The following is a 25,000-nucleotide window of genomic DNA, read 5'->3' on the forward strand; positions in this document are numbered from 1 at the left end:
GGAAAGGTGGAACATACATCCTGCCTATGTGAACCCTCGAGAGAGACTGAGTTTCCAGCCCTGTGATTGGCTTATCAACAGCCAATCAGGAGCGTCGTAAGGGACTGGCCTAGACATCAAATGCACAGTTGATGTGAATCTACTATACTTAGTACCGCCCTGCCTTGGAGAGACTGGGGTTTGATCCCGACGTGAGTCAGAAATTTACGTACATACCTGTGTATACATGTGTATGAATGTATGTTTACAGTGCTTACTTTGGTTTCGTCATTGCGCGTTCAATATGATAACTGCAGCTATTATTGTAAATAAAATAATTTGTAAGATTCTGTACACAGAACTTATAAGCAACGTATAAAACCATCTAAGAATTAAAGAACATCATTTTCATACAGAGAGGAAAGAGAGAGAGAGAGAAAAGGGAAAAAAGTCCTTTCATTCAGTGACTTCACAGAGGAAGAGTTTGCCAATTCATAACCAGTTGTGTTGAAGCTTTGTTTGGTTAGCTATTTTGCGCCTCTCTCTCTCTCTCAGGTTCTGTGTTGACTCGTCAAATATTTGCACTGGTCCCCCCAGGTCCTCTTTCATTTTCGGAGGAACAGGTAGTACCACCTGGAGTGGTCTGCTTTTATTTTCAAAGGAGGAAAGTGAGGCTTAAGAATGGGAAATGAGGGGCAATGTTTTTTTTTTTCCAAATTTGCATAAAGTTCATTATTTCTGTTTGTTTTTCGTATCTGGGGAAACTGCTCAGGTAATTGTCTCACCAATATGAAAGAATTAAGCAGTTAATACGCACTATAAATTAAATTTAAGGATAAACAGTGATTTGGACTGCAAATTCACGGAGACCATAATAAAAGCAGAAAAGGAAAAATATAGGAAAACATCTAAATAGCTAATATCTGGTACTGTAAGAAAATGTACTTTCATAAACTCAAAACAACTGTGAAAAAGTGAACGGCATTACATTTTAGTGTCAAGTAAATTTTTTTTAACAGATCGATAGAATTATATATATATATATATATATATATATATATATATATATATATATATATTATATGTATATATATATATATATATATATATATATATATACGTGAACATTTTTAACTCTTCTAAGTGAGACAGCCATCACCTCCAGGCCAGTTTTGGAGAAATCAGCAAACTCAAAACAGACCCATTCATTATAAAATGGCTGGAATATGACATAGCATTCTGGAAACCAGAAATGAGCATGCCAACATGATCAGTTCTGAGGCAGCTATGTCGTTTTCTTGATAATGTATCACGACTGGTTTTGGAAACTGGCGATCTCTCTCTCTCTCTCTCTCTCTCTCTCTCTCTCTCTCTCTCTCTCTCTCTCTCTCTCTCTCTCTCTCTCTATATATATATATATATATATATATATATATATATATATATATATATATATATTCTTCATAGAACTAAACCAAGCAGAGAATCTGAGCCATAATGCAATTCAGTTAATTGGGTGAAGTGGATAAAACCAAATATAAAAATACACCTTGAAACAGGCGTAAAAAAACTTGCGTTTAAGTACCTTCATCACTCTGCACAACTTCTCATTACTGTCACCAAAGAAAAGAGGAAACAACTCACCGGTTTCTGGTTGATAAAGAAAGAAATATTAGGCGCTGGAAGCGCTGGTGGCGAATCACACTGCACTGAGACCCATTCGCCGTCAGAGACGATCCCTGGAGTACTACTCATGATTGGGGCTTCCAGAGGAGGCACTGGAAAAAGAGGTAGGCTGTAATTAAGAATTGAATAAAAATGGACAGGGGGAATTTTGGACAAGGGGAAAAATTGACAGGGGAATTTTGGACAGGGGCAATTTTGGACATAGGGAATTTTGGACAGTGGCAATTTTGGACATAGGGAATTTTGGACAGGGGGGAAAATGGACAGGGGTAATTTTGGACCGGGGGAAACATGGACTTTTAATAGACGCTAGAATAAACTTTCAGCTTTCCAATAGTAGTACCACTTCAGTGATGATGAAAAATACAGGGGTAAAATTAGAAAGCATTATGTGTTAACTTTCAATGCGTCTAACTCTTCAACTGTTCACCGGAACGTAAACAATAGGTTCGGCCCGTCTGAACCGGAGAGGGTTATTAATACGTTGTGTCTTCGCTAGAACTTTCGAGGTTCCAACTGTACGGTTTCCTCAGGGAGACTGTTCCACTGTCTAACGGTGTGAGGAAGAAAGCACCTCTGGAAGTGAGGAGTTCGACAACGAGACACATTTCCTGTTTTTAAATAGCCATAGAATTCTGTGCTTTTTAGATTAAATAGCCACGAAAATCTGTGCTTTGTCAATTAGCAACCCACGGGAACCATACTCCCGATTAAAGGGCACACTCTCCTAAGCAATAAGTCATTTAAAGCAATTAATCATAGACTATTATACAACAATCAATTAAGTTAGTTAGTAGTATATTTTGACAGTACAGGTATACTTAGCCTAATTCAATTACTTTAATGTTAATATAAAACAAGGTTCTTATTTTCAGTAACCAATTAGTTATATATTAATATCAGTTAATATATATATTGAGAGTACAGGTATATTATAGCAAATTAAATCACTTGAATGCTAATATAAAACAAAGTTCTCACTGTCGGTAACCAATTAATTACAGATTAAAACCAGTTCTGACGGTTGGCGTCAGCATCTATTAGAACTTCGTGGCTGACTCCCAATGAACTAAGGGGTTTAGTTCTCGAAATGGCTTAAGGGATTTTGGAGACCTCTTGGCATTTGGTCCTAAAAGAGTGCGAGATTATAAATAACAGTTTTTACTTTCAATGTAATGCAAATGTAACATAATCACTTGATGGTGAATGAGAATGACTCATACATAGGGCAAAGGGTTTTCAAGATCACAAGGATATTGAGGCTACTTGTCAAAATATGATTGATTTGTTCAAAGGATGGTAAAAGGTAGTCTCAATTTTGAAGGCTGGAGGATAGTACTGAAGGCCCGTTTAAACTTTGTGGTTTTTAAGGTAATGCTTTGATCTGTGTCCAAAGTTAAGATAGAAGACAGTGAGTTAAAGATAGGGAGATGAAGCATTAGGATAAATAGACAGACGAACCTATGAAAACGAAGTAGAACTTATAGCGAGATATATATATATCTATATATATATATATATATATATATATATATATATGTGTGTGTGTGTGTGTGTGTGTGTGTGTGTGTGTGTGTGTGTGTGTGTGTGTGTATAGAAAGAGAGAGAGAGAGAGAGATAGAGAGTTCAAAAGCTAACATCATTAAGGCTTAATTGATTTTCAACCTAAATTTTGCAGCTTTCGAACTTACAATTAAATATAGCGGACGAGCTACACACACACACATACACTATAAAAACTGAATTGTAATGAATTTAAATGTTTTTCTATTAATAGTCCTTATACAAGAAGGAGAATTATAATATAAAACAATCTTTTAAATCTCGACAGTGGTCTAAAATGGTTAAATTCATCTCGAAAACATCCAACAGTCCTGTTTACAACTCCGCACTGAAGAGTCAATACAAATTGTTGTCACGTATACTTTATACAAGCTCAGGGTTCTTGCAAGAACCAAAAAGAAGAAGATGGAGGAGGAGAAAAAAAATAAAGAAGGCGGAAGAAGACAAGACGGAGAAGAAGAAGAGGAAAAAGCCAAGAAGAAGAAGAAAAAAAGACTCGTAAATAAAGAACCCACCCACGACGTGGAGAGAGACGGAGGCATTAGCAGTGAGGAAGGTGGGCGGCGCCTCCGTCGTCACTTCGCAAGTGTAGATCCCTCCTGCAGAAGGGTCGACCTCCAGGAGACAGAGTTCCTCACCCCACCCTTTAGAGCACTGAAAGCATAAAGGGAAAGGGGGGAATTTAAAAAGGGGGCTTCGAAATTAGGGGGTTTAGGGGAAATCAGGAGCCAGGGAAGACACATATTATTAGAAATAAAAGATTGTTCCTTTATACATTTTATAACAACTAGGAATGATTCTGTTTTGGTTCTCATTTAAATCCTCGGTAGGACCGATGTACACACACACACAAACATATACATACATACAAACATACATATATATATATATATATATATATATATATATATATATATATATATGTAATATATTATATGTACGTATATATACAAGCTGGTCTACTGGTACAGTGTCTAGTGTCGTGACACGCCGCTCAGATGTCACGAGTTTGCGCCTCCCCCCAGGTTGATGAAAAATCACTGGCTCTGTATCATGATCAGTTACTGCCGCAGTGGGGACTCTGCGGTGGGAGGTTAAAACCAACATTCTTTGGAAGCTTGAATTTCAAGTCAATGGCCCCTTTGGTGTGCTTGGTTCATGTGAAAGGGTTTCATCTACCGACAATTAATGATAATAATAAGAAATAATATAAATACATAAGCAATGGAACTTACGTTACCTTACTCTTACCTCCCTGACGAAACAAAGAACTAAACTATAACTTAAAAGAAAGACCTTCGCGGTGGATCAGTAACACGAAGAAAGAGTTAGCGTCTTACACAATGCGAAAAATCCAGCGATACCTTAGAAGAAGCTTGACTAATAGTGGTAGTGGTAGTGGTACGGCGTTAGGTCGGGCTGACTTATTCCCGAACATCTGAAGCCTTATTGGTTTTCCAGCGGCATTTCTGAAGCTTACGTAGGTGACATTTATCATTTCTGAAGGAATGTTCCATTATGTTTCTGTGATGCTGTCTTTGAGTTATAATAAATTACTCTGTTTATATATGTATGTATGTATATGTATATGTATATGTATATGTATATATATATATATATATATATATATATATATAATATATATATATATATATAGATTATGAGCTTACAGCTGAAAACTGGAACTAGAATTGGGATATAGAATTTAGTCAGGTTTTCCAGTTATCAATTAAAGGTTTCATCTAATATTTCAATACTCGAATTGGAACTGGAATTTAAAATTTAGCCAGAATTTTTCTTTGTAAATTAGGATTCTTTCTACATCTCGAAATTGGAATTAGAATATAAGATTTAGTCTAAGTTTTTCTTTATGAAATAATGTTCTTATATCTGAAAAGTGGAATTGGAGTTGGAATATAGAATGTAGTCATGTTTCCTCTGAAAATTAGGATTCTTCTTACACAAAAAAACTGGAACCGGAATATAAGATTTAATCAGTTTTCCTTTATCAGTTATGATTCTTCTTATATCTGAAAACCGGAATTAGAATTGGATTATGAAAATTTATGTCAAATACCAAACATTGTGACCTACGAGGTCATTCAACTCTGAAAATAACGCTGAAACAGTTGTTAGGAGAGGGTTGAGGAAGTAAAATGGAAGAAAGATAATATGAACGGAGGTACAGTAAAAGGAATGAAAGTGGTTGGAGCTATGGGTCGAAGGGACGCTGCAAATAACCCTTCAGGAACAGAGACTGACTTGATTCTATGCTAATACATTTAAATACATCTCATTTGAATAGGACTGTAATAATATCGTATAAGCGTAAAGAGTCCTTTACAACACACCTCGAGGAGATGGACAGCATAATCTAGCCTAGGCCCGATTGATGTAAGCTTAAGAAAGAATGCGGGAAAATAAGGGCGGGACTTGACCCTAAAGGAAGCGTTAGACACGCCTCTTAGCAAATGTAAGATTATATTAATATGAGGACAGGAAAGCGTATGAGATTTTCAAAGCTGAAGATAAAAGGGTTTTGATTTGCATTCTCTTGACTTCCCTGTCAATCTCCTTCCGAGAGACAGGAAGGATATTTTAACCATTTTCCACCAATAGACTAATTATTAGTATTCGAGGACTTTGTAATACAATAATAGTAATCTGGCTTTTAATAATATTATTCTCTTTCCACCAGGAATTCATGTGTCGCTAATTCTTGATTCCCAATTAGCAATTGTCTTTAGCAAATATTCAGATACGATGTATTAATATTTTCTTGTGTAAACTACATTTTATATATTATCTCTAGAGTTTTTCCGACTCCTGTCAAGAATGGTATCAATGTGACTAGCAAAATTAAGGTATTAAACTTATTCTGAAAATAGGTCGGTATTCCTGTTTTTTATTTGATTTGTGAATCGTATATTCAAAGTAAAATATGTATAGAATACTGAAGAATTCGGTGCGTTCTTCTGCGCTTCGTCTTATAAGCTGAGCTTTCATTGTTTGTGTTTTCACTTGTGTGTGCGTGTGTGTGTTTTCCTGAATTGTTTTGATTTTAATTTTTTCATCTGTGTACGTATTTGTGTCCTTGTAGTTCACTCTATATACTGGTATTTTGTTTTAATTGACTTCAATCATAATATTTGCACCCTGTGTGACTGACTCTATAATATTAGGAAAATTATTAAACAATTTTAGGGGAAAATTCGCAAATCAGGGATGGGAATCTAGGGAATTCCCCCTAGATTTTTGTGATATCCCTGATTTGACCGATAATAATAATAACAATATAATCATAATAATGAGAATTAAAAACCACAATAGTGTTATAAATATTTATATACAGTATCATTTTTAATCATACATAAGTATTTTTAACATTAATGTGGCTTTTAATTCTCGATATTATAGCCTCGTTATAGGGGTACCTTGGTACAATAATAATAATAATAATAATAATAATAATAATAATAATAATAATAATAATAATAATAATAATAATAATTAATAATAATGATGATAACAATTAATCAATAATAATAATAATAATAATAATAATAATAATAATAATAATAATAATAATAATAATAATAATAATAATAATAATAATAATAATAATAATAATCTATTTATGATATTCTTTCGTAATAAACCACTACGGAAAAGTGATCAGTAGGATGGAAAGAGTGCCTCTTGCTGTAAAAGGTCTAGAAATATTAACATGATACTGAAACTGGATTCCAACGAGCTAATTTGAAAAGTTAAATATACTTTACTCAAAATAAATTGGTTCTGCTTCGTGGAACAAAAAGCAATCGTACCATGGGAATCATCATAATCCAAATTTAATGGGAATGTAAGTCTGTTCTCAGACATGGAGTAAGCAAGATGAAAGAGACCAATAGGTTTAAATAATTATCTAAGTCAGTTTAAGGGCCTGGGTTAGTTGGAGGGTCTGGGTTAGGTTTAAATACTATTCAATTTAGTTTAAATGCCTAAGTTATTCTGAAGGCATATGTTAGTTGAAGGGTCTGGGTTAAGTTTAAATATTTAGGCTAGTTTAAATGCCTAGGTTATCATAAAGGCATAGGTTAGTTGAAGGGTCTGGGTTAAGTTTAAATATTTAGGCTAGTTTAAATGCCTAGGTTATCATAAAGGCCAATATAGGTTAGTTTAAATGGCCATGTTTCTTCGAATCTAAGTAAAAAAAAATCAAAGGAAAAAAGTCACAGGAAAAAAAAGTCACAATAATTTATGGTGGCCGGTAATAAGGTCACAGGGAAAGAGTGACCTAACCTATAACCTAATCTAACCTTTAACCTATCCTAACTCTACCTAAATTAACCTATAACCTAATACCTATGTTAGTTTCAGGATTTAGGTTATGTTAAATGCGCATTGTTTAAAAGCTTAGTTTAGTTGAAGGGTCTGGGTTAGTTTAAATATCTAGGTAAGTTTAAATGCCTTGTTTTTTAAGGGTATAGATTAGTTTAAAGGCCTGGGTTACTTTTAGGGTTTAGTTTAGTTTAGGTGACTAGGTTACTTAGAAGGCTTAAGTTGATTGAAATGCCTAGGTTGATTTAGCTTAGGTTAGCTTGGTCAGGCTAGGGATTACATGGTGGATTTTCCTGCGGTTCTGTAGTAGCCAATTTTTTCAGAAAATATTTATTTCCAGGCTTCCACAATCCAAACACCAATTGGTAAATGAACGAGTAGCCGGCTAAAAAAAAAAAAAAAAAAAAAAAAAAAAAAAAAAAAAAAAAAAAAAAAAAAAAAAAAAAAAAAAAAAAAAAAAAAAAAAAAAAAAAAAAAAAAAAAAAAAAAAAAAAAAAAAACGCTTACATACAGAGCAAAAAATTAACACTATGCATATATTTATCTTCAAAATACGGTTAAATTTTAAACATTTAAAGATGGATAACATGCACTTTGACTTAGGCTTAATAAGACACTGCAGTGAGGACAGACTCTACGAAGTGAACTGGAATTACCTAATTCAGAAAACACAAGCAAGACGCATAAATCCCCCGGAAGAAGCTTTATAAGAAGAAGAAGAAATTAAGAAGATCTGTATTCGTGACAGAGAAGCAGGAAGCTGACCAAGGGTCAAGTGTTCCAGTCCATTTTTAAGACCGAAGGGTTCACGCCCGAGCTAATGTTTAGCCTAATCCACAAGACTGAAGGCTTAGACTAAAGGCTTTGGGTCGGGGGGATTGATGTGCAAAGCTGTTCTTTTTTTATTTCTTTTTTGTTTTTTCGTTCTCTTATCAGCTTTGCAAGTAAACAAAGAAGCCCCTTTAGTAATGGGCTGTCTTGCATTTTCAAACTTCCATCTCGACTGGTCCAGGAAGTGAAACGTAGCTAAGTTTTCCTGCTTTGAGCTTTTATTAGACTAAGAACTTTCAAGACGGTTGCTTGGAACACCGGGCCGTCCTAGTTCAACTATCTCTCTCTCTCTTAGTTATCCAGTTTAGAATTTTTATTTGACTAAGACCTTTCTAGTTCATCTCTCTCTCTCTCTCTCTCTCTCTCTCTCTCTCTCTCTCTCTCTCTCTCTCTCTCTCAAGCTTTCTTGTTCCTCTACTTAAGTTGATAACTTAGCATCGGCGAAACCATTCATAGGTACAAGAAGGTAGAATAACATTAGAGTTAAGCAGATTAGAGTTAAAAAAAGTGAGCCTACACACACACACACAGACACCCACACACACACCCACACCCACACACACACGTCAATAGAGTATACGTTAGCTAGAAGCAAATTATATTCTGTTCATTTTTCATCATAATCAAATTATCAGTTATGCAAACGGAAACATACTTTTATATGTGATTTATACAAATAAAAAAACCTTGAAATAAAGCACAAGAAAAGTCCTCTTTTCGAAACTTTTCGCAGTTCTTATTGAAATGAATTGCATATAGAATTGAAGCCAAAGGCCAAGCGCTGGGACTTATGAGGTCATTCAGTCTGCTGCAAGGGAAATCAATAATTTAGTAAGGGTGTTTGAAAGGTGTAACAGGAGGAAAACTTCGCAGTTGCACTATGAATCAACTATTTGAGAGGTTGGAAAGTCCGATGGAAGAAGAGAATATGAACGGGGGTAGAGTACAAGTTATGAAAGAGGTTGTACCTAGGGCCCTAAGGGACGCTGCAAAGACCCTCAAGTAATACGTACAGTGCACCACATGGGGTGCACTGACGGCACTACGCCACTACGGGGCGAAGTTCGTAAAAGCAGCACTTCTTGACCAAAATATGACGAAGTTGACGTGGAGAGATATTAGTCTAATCATGAAATAACAATGAGAGTGATACTTAAGATATTACTCGAAAAGATAATGCTGCCAGACTAGGCTTCAGGAAAACGACTTCTGCGTAATCCACTACAGTGAAAATGATTTTAAACAAACCTGTCTAAACCAAACTTCTTAAACCAACCTTTTTTTTTAATATACTCAAATAAAACTAAACCTTTATGACCTAAATTTTCCACACAAATTTATTTTTCCAAGCAAATGAGGCAAACAAACATTCCCTTCGAACAAGGTTGAAAATTTCCAAGATGCCAAAATGACCTAGACTCTACATTGGACTGGATTTGACTAAAATTATTAACAGTCAAATGATTGATGATCACGTCTTCGATTGTAGGTGTACATTAGATACACATTTAAAGTTGGCTTATGCCATCACAATAAACTTACCAGGGTAGCGTGGACGCCATCGACTGGGAACCAGGCGAGTGGTCTAGTCGTTATGTTGCTAATTGGATCAAAAACGACGATGTCTTCGGCTGATCTCTCCTCCTTACCGGAGCCGCTGGAATTCGCCGGCTTGACCAGGCTGATGTAACTCGCTGGAATGTAGAAATTCGAATTATTTATTTTTCATTCTTATTTCCCTAGGAGTCTGGGCGTTCTTAGTAGTACCTCTAGACGACCTGATATACATTAAAATTGATGGCTGTATTCATGTTCTAAATATTTTAGGACCTTGTGATTATTTCAAGGTTTGCACAATGGTACTAAAACGGAATGCTGCACCATTACACGTTCTGTAAAATAAAGGTATAATGGCCAAGTTATATAGAATGAGGGAGTCGCCCTTATTCTATATTCGTCCGCCCTCAAATCTTAAAAACTACTGAGGCTAGAGGGCTGCAAACTGGTATGTTAATCGTCCACCCTCCGTCATCAAGCATACCAAATTTCAGCCCTCTAACCTCAGCAGTTTTTATTTTCGATTTATATTTTTAAAGGTTAAATTTAACCATAATCGTACTTCTGGCAGCGCTATAGGTACCAACAACTTAGGCCATCACCGGACTGTGACTGAGTTTGATGGGCAGCGGCTGAGTTTTTGGGCCGTGGTTGAGACCACCACTGGACAGAAAACTTGAAGCATTTTTTATTTGTTATTTTTTGCAATAGTTACAGAACTCTCTTTACTTGTCTTTATATTGCAGAATATCAATAATTATCAATTTCCCTTTTTAAATTATGTATGTAGATGAATAGCCCTTTCAGATCAGTGCATTATCCCCACACATATGTGTGTGTATGTGTGTTTATGTGTGTGTAAGACAATGAATTTCAAACCGTGTGGTCATAGGTTCATGCACAGGTACAGTTTAATCTCTCGTCAGTGTACACCGGCAAAATGCTTTAAAAATTATAAATAATCTTACCTTGGTGTGCAGTATATCTCATCAACACAGACCCATCTCGCCACCAGAGGAGAGAATACAGTTCGTCTCCCTCGAGGTCAAATTCGCAGGTCAGGGTCACGTTGCTTCCCTCTAGGACGTATTTGCTACCGCTTGGAGAGGTCATCCTCACTCCAGCCACCTCGGGAGGAGCAAGTAGTGCTGTGGGGGAAAGTAGTTGGTTACAAATTTACACAGATGGCACAGATCGGCGTCATGTTTCTGTTTTGAAGCCATTTTTATTTGTTCATTTTATCAGCAATACGTAGAAAGTGCTATTTTAAAGAAGTCTCGACCACGCTACACTTTAATTTGACGCCAGATAAACTAAATTATGAATATTTACGTGCAAGCTTATGAACGTTGGTGAAATTAGCTGTGTATCAAATAGAATAGATATTTGTACAGACACATTTCTATGTCAATCTATCCATCTATCTATATATCTATCTAACTATATGCCTTAATGGAAGTTTGCATTATAAAACGTAGGTATAAGCAATAAGAAATACGAGACAATACACAGCTCAGAGAGAGAGAGAGAGAGAGAGAGAGAGAGAGAGAGAGAGAGAGAGAGAGAGAGATTATTCAGTACTCACCAAATGCTCCACAGAAGAGGAAAATGCGATGTAATTCGAACATTTTCTTCAATTTCGTATTATCGGTCTAAACTCGAATGTCTGACCAAGTCTCTCACTCTCCCGCTTCGTTTCTCTTCACGGCTGATTTCATTCTCTTAGACATATCTTGTTTTCACTCTTCCACTGATTTTTCCAATGTTTATCAGTCGTCTAACTTGCTTTTTGTGATTTAATGTATATTATCCTCTTTACATATGTGGGAATCTGTCACTGCTGTTGCTGGAGAAAGAAAAACGATTGTGCATTATTCATGAAGATTATGCAGCCTCATACCTGCCTGAAAAATAAACGTAAATGTGGATTTTAGTGAATATTTAAATAAGTGAATCCCTCCGTCTTACATAAAAGCAAATGCGGATTTTAGCGAGAGTTGTAAACAAATTAATCCCCCTTTCTTAGGCGTCTTAAAATTTCCTATTTATCATTTAACATTGAGGAAACCTTAAGTTTTTATTTGGTAAATGGACATTACAAGTTCTGGCATATCAGGGAGATCAAAATTTCATATTCAAGAACAAAATCTAATTTGTTTTTAAGACAAAATGTTAGAAAAAGAACCGATTCAAGGTAATAAAGGTTATGATCCTCCGTTAATCAGCGCGACTTTCACCCAAACGGTTAAGCATAAGCGTTTGGATATAGTGTTGATGAAGGAGTACCAACATAGGTGGATTTATTGATATTACCTCATTGGTATTATATCGATTTTAAGATCCCTTTATAATTGATGGTATGGTATAGATACTATTTTTGATACTACTTTAAAATATGGAATACTTAGTTATTATAATAAGAGGTTTTGTTATTCTCTTAAATCGAATGGGGTTGGTAGTGTCCTACCCTGCTTAGTCAAGTCAACCATTGCCTGTGATTGTTGTGAATATGAAAACTGTCCGCGTGTTTCGTAAAAATCATGTTTCATTGCCCCATTTCTGACCCAAGCTATGGCAAACAAAAGCAGGATACAGTGTAACAGTTATCTGTTTCTATGACCTCAAGAAAAACTATGATTTGTATTGCAAGTACGGTGTTACTGCTGCCCAGGCCTTGTGGTAAAGGCTCTAATCAAGCCTAAAGACGGAGTAAGTGTTCCTATTAGGCCTATTTTTATTTTAGCCTTCATATTATTTTTGGCATTTTGAGTTTAGTTTATCAACTACTACGAGTAGGCTACCGTTCATTAATTTTTCTCGAAAGAAAACTTAAGAAGTTATGAAATTATTGGACCATTGACTGTTTCACCGTAAAGAAGGCTACGTAGCCTAGCTACTAGTAATACCTACCTATACCTAGGTAGCCTACAACTAAGGAGGATTAAAAATGTTTTTTATTTTTAACAATAATGGAGAGTTAATGTGACTTTAGGACTTATGGGGCAGCTAGAATGTGAAATGTAGGTTTCCTGTTCAATTCTAATGTCATTTTGATGAATTTGACTTCTTTTTGAAAGGGTAAAACGAGCTAGTGAAATACTGGGACCTGCCCTAACCTAACCTAGGCCATAGTGACCCCACAAGACCACCCCAAACCCCCGTGCAACAAGACGTAAGGAGCTGTACATCATACGAGTGATGCATCTCAATCTAACCTAACTTTACTTGAGACTCTGATCAAGGTATTGATCAGATTCCCAAGTAAAGTTAGGTTAGATTAAGATTAGGTTAGATTTGAGCAATGCAGAGTCCCCCTGCATTGCTTAAATTTTGGTTGAACGACGGCAATTATAAAAGGGCATTTGTTCTTGGTAAATTATCACAATTATACACAGAATAACGATGTATAAGGATGTATATTGCATTTTTATATATAGGTATAGTTAATGTTGGCATTATTGTGAAACATTGGGATGCATAAAAAGTTTTGCTGTAGTTTAAGGGTACCTAGTAGGTATATGCAATATAAAGTGCTCTATAGCTTAAAAGTTCAGCTAGAATGAAGTTCAGGTAGCATTTATACACAATGCAGTTTGTTAAAACTGAATACAGTAGGCCTTCCATAAATCATTCTATTTATTGAATGTTATGTGAATTCCACTAACAATCGTCTTTGGTTGTTTTTGTCAACAGAGGCTCAGAGAGTTGAAGGTGGATTTTCTGGATTTTGAATCTCTCTCTCTCTCTCTCTCTCTCTCTCTCTCTCTCTCTCTCTCTCTCTCTCTCTCTCTCTCTCTCTCTCTCTGTTTCTTGTTCACAGTCCATCTGTTTTATTTTGGTGGTTCTCTTGAATCTTTATTCGAGTCTTCAGTTATATACATCATTATCGCCTGAAGAGAGAGAGAGAGAGAGAGAGAGAGAGAGAGAGAGAGAGAGAGAGAGAGAGAGAGAGCAATATTGTTAAGTATTAGGCCATTTTGGTAACAATGTGTCTGTTATGGTGTTTTCTCTTGAGCTTGATCAACAATACGAAACGGTTTGTATACTAGGTACTCTCTCTCTCTCTCTGTGTTGAGTATTTGGTATATTTTCGTTGCAGGTTCTATAAGTTTCTCTTGTTTAAGGGTACCAATTACTGCCAAATAAACATTTTGCCATAAAAAACCAGAAGATGCTTGTATAATTATATATGATGCGGTGTATACGTCTATATTTTATGAGTTGTACTCAATATATTGTATTAGAGCGTATTATGTAACATCTTAAGTGAGTGTATCCAAAGGGAATAGTATGTATTTTTTTATATTTGTATATTAATTACAGTAAAAATCGAGTACCTATTCGAAACCAATTACCTCTGACGTAGTTAAGCTTTCATTAACTTAACCTAGGTTTCTCTTTGTTTATAGTATGTCTTTAGTAAGAACTTTTTGGTCTATGTAAAAGGAACCAAATGACACTAATAAGATTGAATATTAGGCATTTCCGTATGTTTAGTAGCTTTGTAACAGTAGTATTTAGGTTCTAAATAGCAAAATCAGTTTGAAATTAGAATGTCCTACACTCATTTTAATAATTCCCCCCCCCCTTTTTTTAGAGAGAATTTTTAGTTGTAACACTTGGGCAGGAGTTTGGTTTTGTAATCAGTTGGAGCAGAAAGTAGTCTCACACTCATTATAGCCCAAATCTGGCTCTGGTTTAGAAAGACCATGAAGGGCTTCAAACCAAAATAAGCCTAGCTGTGGAAGTAACGTAAGCCATAGTTATACAAAGCCTTTGATTTTCCAGTTCATTTTCTCAGTAGATATAGTAGACCTTTCGTTTGCGTTGCAACTCTCTCTCTCTCTCTCTCTCTCTCTCTCTCTCTCTCTCTCTCTCTCTCTCTCTCTCTCTCTCTCTCTCTCTCTCTCTCTCTGCATAATGGTAGTTATTCTTGGTTACTACTGTGCATTTCAGGGCCGCGCTAATAGGTTTTCGTTGATAAAATCTTTCCAAAGCATCGGATATGGATCATATTTTGGAAATAACAATTTGAAGCCACGGCCTAATTGGCAAAAATATGCACTTATGTCTAACGATAATAATTAAGGCACTTATCGGAGTAAAACACAGAAATTTCAAGGGAAACTTAGCTAAATTTAGTAAGCACCTAGAGGGAGGCTAGTGAAACGTCATTACTAAAGGCCCTCCCATGCACTCATTTAGCTATACTGTAGTATGACGTACTTTACTAGTCACCTCGCCCATATACTTTAGGAATGAAGACTCAGATGTTGGTGGCAGTAGTAATAGTAATAGTTGTATATGGGATTCATGTTTTGTTTCACTCACACAAACACATACCCTACTCTCTCTCTCTCTCTCTCTCTCCGATGAATCATGTGTTTTAAATAAAGTACAATAAGGGAATAGGCATAAAATGAGAATATTAATTCTGTAATACAATTCCTTGGCGCAACTCACGTTTCCTTTAACTTGAAATATGCACCAAGTCTACACACTGTGAAAACCATTGTTACCCTGGAGTTTCTGTTGATTCGTATTGTCTCAAAAGTTCCTGCTTAGTCCTGCTAAATGAATGTAACATAACGCAAATGTTCTAACCTTAACTTCCATAATGCATGATCAGTCCCTTAATAAATCCAAAGTATTTAGTATATCACACAACTCTCCATTTATAAGTCTGTGCTTGAAACTGACTCTAATGTTGTTGTTGTAGGGTTGTTGAGTGGTTATCATGAGCCTATGTGTTCCAGGTTTTATCTATGTTTATTTTCTTTTATGAATTTGAAGTTACTGGAAACACACGCAAAACGAAAGCAGTCTAGCCGCCACGAGGACAATTTGCTAGGCTTGCCATAGGTGAAACAGCAGTCACGTATAACCTGGCTTTGCCCTGTCGTCGGCGACTCGGCGATGTTTACGATTATGCAAGATTACCAGGTATATGGACCAAAATATCTTACGAAACACCTCTAAACTATCGTATTTTCATTTCAATATGATTGTGTATCACCAGTTCCCAAGGTTTGCATAACTGATCAAGAAAATGTAAATAGAAATTGGATTATAATTGCTATGTATTCCTATAGTCAACGTAAAATTGTACAATGAAAATAGCAATATTTTAATATGTATATTTACCAAATTTCTTTGCTATAATGTTGCCATATTTATACAGTATACCAAATTCTTATTCATTACCCGTGGTATCACCAGTGGAAACCATAATATTATCGTAATTCTCAACAAGAGGGTCAAATATTTGTTTCCACGATCATTGTCGCACTACTGGGAACACTGCTATTAAGCCTGATGTCATATTTTACGTCACAAGTAGCCTCCCTGTGGGTGCTTACTAAATTTAGCTAAGTTCCCTTGATATTTCTGTGATTTACTCCGATAAGTGCCTTAATTATCAACATTAGACATCAGTGTATATTTTTGTCAATTAGGCCGTGGCTTCAATTCGTTAGTTCCAAGATACGATCCATATCCGATGCTTTGGTTAGATTTTATCGACGAAAACCAATTAGGCACTGCCCTGAAATGCACAGTAGTAGATTATCTGTCGAAACTAGGGGATGCAAGGAGTTATCGTTGCTCCATTAAAATGTTTGTCATCATTTGGGAAATTCTCTCTCTCTCTCTCTCTCTCTCTCTCTCTCTCTCTCTCTCTCTCTCTCTCTCTCTCTCTCTCTCTCTCTCTCATTTTCCATTTTCTCTAGATCCCAGTACTCCCATGTCAGTTTACTTCATTCATTATTTCCAGGTATACGGTGTGTTGTGTGAGAGAAATTGCATAAATAGTATATATATATATATATATATATATATATATACTATATATATAATATATATATGTGTGTGTGGTGTGTGTGTGTGTGTGTGTGTGTGTCCGCGTATTTATGCATATTCAAATCGGCTATTTACGTGTTCGGTAATAATTCTCAGTTTGGTGTAGCTACACGCGAGCCATTGCGCGAACTACTTGAGGAAAATCATTGTTTGCCCCGCGTATCCGAACCCTTGACAAATACGAAGAAAGCTGGAAATACGAATCCTCGAGATCAAATTTATGTATTCATTTTTCAGGCAGCATTATCACACTTTCATGTCATGTTTATCAATGCCCTGATCCATTTGAGCTGTTTATTTATCTTTTGTATATTTGTTTCTTTACTTTCATAAACACAAATGCCTAGTTGTTACTCCCACTTTCTACCTGTCGAGAGAGAGGGACCTCATAGGTCTATTATATTGCCAGAGTTCGAACTAATACATTAGTCATAGCCAGACCTGACCTTTCGTTCGTAGTACCTGCATCCTAGAATGTGAAGTGGCTTTAATGGTCTGAAATTGTATTTTACACTAAGGGAACAATTTCATTCCGAAAGCATTATGTTCTTAATAAATCACTTACTGTACCTACGCCCAAACTTAAGCGTTCGTGACAGGTAGTATAACTTAGAAGCAGGCGGTAGCTGTCGAATCTCTCTCTCTCTCTCTCTCTCTCTCTCTCTCTCTCTCTCTCTCTCTCTCTCTCTCACACACACACACAGTGACCATTACAGTGGATATTTCATACTTTCCTAAGAATTGTAAGAGAAGAGAAAAGAAGAGAGAGAGAGAGAGAGAGGAGAGAGAGAGAGATTGTTAGTGCAAGCACATATGTAAGGATGTGTTTATCTACATTTATATATGTGCAACCATTCAAACTCACATTACCACATTTACCTTCACAAATTACTATATACGTTTTTGGAGATTATACCCACTACTTTGTATGTCTGTGTATGTGTGTATTTATAAATTTAGGTGCCTTAAAATTTCTGGATAGCTCTCTACTCGATAGAATTTTGTAAAAGCAGCCTTTTTGAAATATAGTAGCCTACTAACATGACACTCTAAACGAGAGGCAATTATAAAATTGATAAAGTTCGTAGAATAAAAAGGAATAAACCTGACTTCATCTGATGGAATGCTAGAGACATTCTATTTCAAAAGACATTTGAAACGTTGGTTGAGTATGTCAAGAGATTTGAGTTACTGATTGTGTGTGTATGTGTGTGTGCGTGTATGCTTGTGTATGCTGGTGTATCTAGTGTGGCATTGGATTGATTGACTGAATACATTGAAAAAGAATTTGGCATTTCGTAAAGCCATGTATGTCTGAAGTACATGGAAAGTACTCGTATGTGAAAAGACAGTTCTAACCTAACCTAATCAAGCCTAGCCTAACCTAGTCTAGCCTAACTAACCCTTTCCTTTTCCAGTGGTGCATCTTAGCTGATCCCCAGGCTATTTGTAAGTCTATATGCTGCTAAAAGAATAAGGAGAGAGAGAGAGAGAGAGAGACCTCGACTCCACTTCCAAAGATGGTCTGTTTACAATGTCCAGCTTGCACTTTGTACTGCCTCAGTAGATAGAGTGACCTAAAATTTGTGGTCACCTTTGGCCTCATGAGAGGGATATTTTCTTCCCTAAGGTGTTGTAACGCATACATACTTATCCACACACTCATTCGAAGGCGTTGTGAACTACTGGGAGTTTTAGTTTAGTAATTTTATGTTTGTGATATATTAATTCATATTTCATTAAAGGGTATGCACAATGCTGTGTGTGTGTGTGTGTGTGAGAGAGAGAGAGAGAGAGAGAGAGAGAGAGAGAGAGAGAGAGAGAAGGGAGAGAGGTAGTTTGCATTGGTAAACAGATGAATCAGTGGGCAACAGCGGTTTTATGGTTGAGGAATTTTACTGATTTTACTTTTAACATAAAGTATATTAGTTTATGTTAAAAATAATAATAACAATTCCATTAGTACATTAGTTTCTTTTAGCAGCAAAAATGATATTTTCCTAATTCTTTCGCTAGTATGCTGAATCAGCTGATTCAGACATTCACTTTTTCGCCCCAGTCGGGACGATAGAATTTTATGCATATTACGATGATGATATATCGATATAATAATACAGTTTAAATGGATTCTATAAGTAAAATAAGTTTCGTTACCATTACCTACATCTTAATACTGCTGTAATAGCCCATATGACTTTTGCAAATGGATACTATGAGTGTAACACCTGGAGTAGCTTGGGTCTATTGGTTCACACACAGCCTACATATTTTTATATCGTGTACGGTAATACAATATTGTAAACAACTGATACGGAAGCTACTGTATAAAAATACCTTAATGGTCACAAAACAATTGTAGGTTGTGAGTATAGTGTAGGCTAGGCTACCGTACATGTATAGATTATACTGTGTACCATAGTGTAGGCTAGGCTAATTTAGCGTCAGGTTTTTTCAAGGAACAATGGAATTTTATAAAGTAAATCCATTGTAACAGAAACTATCTTTATTTATTTTCTTATCGTTTAAAACAGAGCAAGAAAATCGCCAGTTTAATTTAATTAAGCTTCCATACTGGGGTAGTTCCGTCAGGGCTCATCATGCTGTGCGCTATAGGCATGATGAGGGACGCCTCGGTGGTATGATCGGTTTGGTCTTGGCCTGCCACCTTGGTGGTCACGAGTTCGATTCTCAGGCATTCTATTGAGGGGTCAGAGATATGTATCTCTGGTGATAGAAGTTCACTCTCAACGTGGTTTGGAAATCGCGCAAAGCCGTTGGTCCCGTTGCTGAATAACCACTGGTTCCACGCAACGTAAAAACACCATACAGACAAACAAAACAAAAGCTATTGGCATGATGTCAAGTTCTTTGCAGTGATCCATCGGTCCCTAGCCGCAACCCCATTCATTCCTTTTACTGTACCTCCGTTCACATTCTCTTTCTTCCATCATCATTTCCACACACTCCTATCAATTGAATCTTAGTGCAACTGCCGGGTTTTCCTCCTGTTAGCCCTGTCAAACCTTCTGACTGTTCGTTTCCCCTTTCGGCGTTGAATGACCTCCTAGGTCCCAGTTCTTGGCCTTTGGCCTGAATTCTATTCTATTTGGCTTTAATTAAGTGGGAGCATTTGCCTCAAGCAGGCGATAGCAAAAAAAAAAAAAAATGTAACAACTGGAGCAGCGACAAAAGTAAGAATAACCCATTAGAGCAATAACATGAGAGAGAGAGAGGAGAGAGAGAGAGAGAGTCACTGTTGAGGTCCATTGTTTCCGAGAACCAATGACGCAAGTCTGTCTACTTTATTCACAGTCTTTCTTTTTCCCTCTAGGATTTTGGGCCCACACAAACATATGGAGGTCGAGTGTTCCCTTCAGGGGGCTCTCTGTTCCAACAGCCAGTTGTGGCGATCAAATTCTGATGCGTCTTGGCTTTGGAGTTTTCCCATCGTCACGTGTTGGGGATTTGGAAGACCCTTGTTTTTTTTCTAGAGTCCTTATTCGGCTGTTGCCTTTTGGTCTGAGAGGGTGAAAAGTTTTAAAGGAAAACTTCAAGTGTTTCTTTCCTTATTTGGCTATTACCTTTTGATGTTAAAGGGTAAAAACTATTGTAAGGGAATTCGTTTCCGTATTTGGCTATTACTTTTTTATCTTAAAGGGTAAAAACAGTTATAAGGGAAAACTTGAATGTGTTGATTTCCTTATTTGACTATTACTTTTTGATCTTAGAGTGTAAAAACAGTTATAAGGGAAAACTTGAATGAGTTGGCTTCCTTATTTGCCCATTACTTTTTGATCTTAGAGAGTAAAAACAGTATTAAGGGAAATCATGAAAATGTTCGCTTCCTTATTTGGCTATTACTTTTTTATCTTGGCTGGTAAAAACCGTTTTAAGGGAAAACTTGAAAGTGTTCGTTTCCTTATTTGGCTTTTTACCTTTGATCCGAAAGAGAAAACAGTCTTTAAGGAAAACTTGAGTGTTGTTTCCTTATTCGACATTTTGACTTGAGAGGAAAAGTTTTTGGTAAAACTTGATAGGTATTCGTTTCCAGACTTGGATTCTTATAGATAAGATCTATAAGCTACATCTGCATGGGGAAAGGTTGAGTAACCCTGGTAACTAGTTACAGGCAGCATTACATCTATAATTTGTTAAGGTACAGTAGGAGGCTTACAAAATAGGTTACTTTTCATCAATAAGCTTAAGGAGAGAATACAGTACGCTTGAAGATAAATATATATAGATATATATATATATATATATATATATATATATATATATATATTATATATATATATATGCACATACATACATACACACACACATAGCCTGTATATAGTATATGGATATATATAGAATAGTTCATGTTATTTGTTATTACCATAGCAACCACAAACTGTCATTTATGGAGCAAGAGACATAGCTTTTTAAATATCTGTCTCTTGGCATTTCATTCACAGTACATCTCATTAACTCGAGGAAAAGCCGCACAAAGCATCTTGTTTTTGGCACCGACTCTTTGTTTGTGGCACGAGTTTCCACCGGGTCCCATCAGGTCAAAAAATGATAATACTGTAATGTACCATTTTAAGTAGAAACGAACTGTTACCACTTGACACTTGGCATGTCTAGCAACAGTAATAATCCCACGGGCGGGGCATTAACCGGGGACTAATGGAAATGAATATAGCATTAATTAGAGGAAATCATTAGGCTTCCGTCGCGTACCTCGTATGTGGCCATCTCCTCATTTCCGGTGGAAACGGCTCGGCTCCGGCTCCGGCTCCGGCTTGGACCGGCTCCGGCTTGCTTTCCCAGGGGACCTGAAGTCGTAATATCACGTGTGGTGTCGAGTTACTCCCTTCTTTGACTTAATGGGAAGTCGCATAAATGCTCCCTTTTCTCAAAGACTACCTAAAAGAGAGAGAGAGAGAGAGAGAGAGAGAGAGAGAGAGAGAGAGAGAGAGAGAGAGAGAGAGAGAGAGAGAGTGTATGTATGTTTAAATTCATGTCTTACTAGGTAAATAGTTCATTTCTTAGATGAACACATTTAGACGCGCGCTCGCACACACACATACAGAGCGAGCGTTTGTGTGTCAGTGTGCATGTTAAATGCATATCTTACCAGGTAAATATTTCATTGCATAGTTCAACACATTCAGAGAGAGAGAGAGAGAGAATGTATACAAACGTATACATGCCTACAAGAAGAGTGTATGGGTCATATACATACTTATAATTACTCTTAGTTTGTTTCCAGTATGAAGTAGCTATGGTGTATTTGATATGTGACACCATAAAATGAATTATTCAGGTGTTGCGTACTTTGAATTGCAAGCAAGGGCTATTAGATTGCTGGATGATAATCTAATGCTGTGTGGCATTACTCATTCTCTCTCTCTCTCTCTCTCTCTCTCTCTCTCTAGTCAGTCAGTTAGTCAGTCTCCTTACCAAATTCGTGTTACTCTTTTGTTCTTTCAAACTTGTAATCACTCTATTAGTGTTTAGGGTAAACAAGGCGTGTTCCGACCACCAGCTTACTCGGGACGCGTGGAAATATTCCCCTTACGCAATAAGTTGTAAACATTATATTCCAATCCTAAAGTGAAGTGGTCTTCGTAATTAATACTCATACTTAGTACTACTCATACTAACAGCAAGGATCAAATAAAAAGGACATATTAAACACGTTCATATATTCTCAGTTATAAGTGGAAACACAAAATAATTGAACAGAAACACAGCCTAAATTCAATCCACCAAATAAATTAAAATGTACTAAAATCTACGGTCAAATAGAGCCTTGTTTCACCAACGAAAATAGAAATAAATGCACTATTAGAAGTAGTTTTTCTGTACTGTTTAACATGCACATTATTTATTGTTTACATTTTCCTTAGTAAATCATAAATATCCAATCCTAAAATTCCTGTATCTTTAACTCAACGTTAAACACCATTTTCAGACATTTTTAAGGCTCTTCATAGGTCTTTCCATCCCCCCAACAAGGACAACAACAAAGTAGTCTGTAGGCTTACTCCCCGAGTAAGCAAAAATTCTCATTATAAGATGGTGAGTGATTATTGTATGCTCTCTCTCTCTCTCTCTCTCTCTCTTAGCAAATACCTGTTGGTGCAGTAATCTGTTGAAAATTTATTTAGTCTTTTAGTATTTGAAATGAAATGTATTTCTCATCCCATTAGAGTAAACTATTGTCGATTTTCTCTCTCTCTCTCTCTCTCTCTCTCTCTCTCTCTCTCTCTCTCAAAATCATCTTGTTTTATCAAATTTTTAAACATTACCCAGTCTGTCAGCATCTGAAATAAGAAACAAATCCCCAAGAAGAAGAGCAGCTATTTATAAAAAATATTGAATGAGTATGACAAGAGATTTGAGCGACTGTTTGTGCGCGTGTGTGTGTATGCTTTTGTATTGGTATGTCATTTGACTGATTGATTAACTGATTGGTTGAATACAGAGAGCAACAATTTGGCATTTTCGTGAGGTCATGTATGTCAGAGGTACATGCAAAATACTCGCATGCGCCTAGAGCCCTAGACAGTTTTAACCTAACCTAATCCAGCCTTCTTAACGTAAACTAACCTAACCTAACCTTTTCCCGGCATTCATCTTCCTGTGGTACATCTCATCTGATCCCCAGGCTATTTGTAATTCTTTTTTTTTTTCAAGCACTGGGCTACGGGACGCCATCGCTCCCAAGGATACCTGATGCACTACTTTTACAGTAAAGCAACATATGGCAGTGTTCCCACAATCCTTACCTGTCGTGGTTGCCAGTTAGGAAATTAAGCTGTAGTTTAATAATTGTAATTGAAGCGGTTTGTGACATTTGTTCAGTTATTAAGCAGGAGAGAAAGCATATTTTGCTCTTATAAGTTTGAAATAATTTCGGGTCGTAATGGTAAACAAACCCTTGGTTTTAATCAAGAATTCTTGAAGTTTCTATATAGCTTAGGACAAGTATATACATTTACTTTAGTTTTACTGTTATTCTAGCACTGTCTAACTTTTGAACGTTTTATCATAAATCGATCGCAAGAAGTCTCCATATATAAATTGCGTTGGGTGGTAGATATTTACAAGGTAAAGTGAATGCGGTATTAAGGGGTGATTTTTGACTCAATTTTGATTGTACAACAATATTACTTGTATATTATAACTGTCGTGCCTACTTTTTATAAGTATAATATGTATATATATATATATATATATATATATATATATATTGCATACTTATATATATAGGTATATTACATATGCATAGTATGATATATATCTATCTGTCTACCTAGCTATCTATCGGTCCTATCTATCTATCTATCTATCTATATATATATATATATATATATATATATATATATATATATATATATATTATATATATATATATATATATATAAGCAAAGAGTATTTAATAATATCAAAAATATTTCACTTCTTTTGAGAATGGATCATATGTTACAGGCCATTATATCAAGAGCAAGGAAGTATTCTGCAAGTGTTTGCTAATTATACTTTGACTCAGTTAATGTAAAGATTTGCCCAAATCCAGGTTAAATCCTAATAATCCTAGGGTTTAGGATTAATGGATTAGACGTAGTTAATCGTCTAATTAAATTAGCGTCTTTTTTTATTGGAAATGTGGTTGTATGTATATATATACATACATATATATACATAGACATACATACAGAGAGACGAGAGAGAGAGAGAGAGAGAGAGAGAGAGAGAGAGAGAGAGAGAAAGAGAGAGTGAGTCTGTAACACAATTAGTTTTTACATGATCTTGCTATATCAAGAGAACCACATGTAAATAGTTGTAAAATATAGTAAATTGTTTTCCCATTCCATCCCAGACCCTAATATCCGATCTGTAGTGTATTCTGTAAAACGGAATAAAATTTAGCGTTGTATTTTCATTTTTATGTCCGTACAATTATCCTTTCGGAATAACAATTACAACGTAATATATATATATATATATATATATATATATATATATATATATATATTATATATATATATATATATATATGTATATATATATATATATATATATATATATATATATATATATATAATATATAATACTGAATCAACTGTTTTCGTCAATAATTGTAATCACTTATCAATTTGTAATTTTATCTCCTGTGACCTCAGATGAC

At 35.8% G+C, this 25,000-nt stretch overlaps 2 protein-coding genes across 8 annotated transcripts in view; one reads left to right on the forward strand and one right to left on the reverse strand.

The window, feature by feature from the left end:
- The window catches only part of LOC135205427 (uncharacterized), a 68,707-nt gene that overhangs the window by 32,033 nt on the left and 11,674 nt on the right, over positions 1-25,000 (reverse strand). For 3 of the 7 annotated variants that reach the window (XM_064235991.1, XM_064235996.1, XM_064235994.1), the window contains exons 2-6: positions 11,543-11,803; positions 10,926-11,105; positions 9,943-10,094; positions 3,744-3,882; positions 1,624-1,757 (exon numbers count right to left, since the gene is read on the reverse strand). In XM_064235991.1, the coding sequence (XP_064092061.1) occupies positions 1,624-1,757; positions 3,744-3,882; positions 9,943-10,094; positions 10,926-11,105; positions 11,543-11,585 (648 nt within the window). In that variant the 5' untranslated portion in view covers positions 11,586-11,803. Of the gene's footprint in view, positions 1-1,623; positions 1,758-3,743; positions 3,883-9,942; positions 10,095-10,925; positions 11,106-11,542; positions 11,862-21,543; positions 21,730-25,000 lie in introns of all 7 variants that reach the window. The other 4 variants (XM_064235992.1, XM_064235993.1, XM_064235997.1 and 1 more) reach the window with 3 other exon arrangements.
- The window catches only part of LOC135205429 (neurensin-1-like), a 341,552-nt gene continuing 329,017 nt past the window's right edge, over positions 12,466-25,000 (forward strand). Inside the window, exon 1 of the mRNA XM_064236002.1 lies at positions 12,466-12,666. The gene's annotated coding sequence lies outside the window, so the exon portion shown is untranslated. The remainder of the gene's footprint in view (positions 12,667-25,000) is intronic.

Source organism: Macrobrachium nipponense, chromosome 24 (assembly GCF_015104395.2).
Source record: "Macrobrachium nipponense isolate FS-2020 chromosome 24, ASM1510439v2, whole genome shotgun sequence".
NCBI classification, from domain to species: domain Eukaryota; kingdom Metazoa; phylum Arthropoda; class Malacostraca; order Decapoda; family Palaemonidae; genus Macrobrachium; species Macrobrachium nipponense.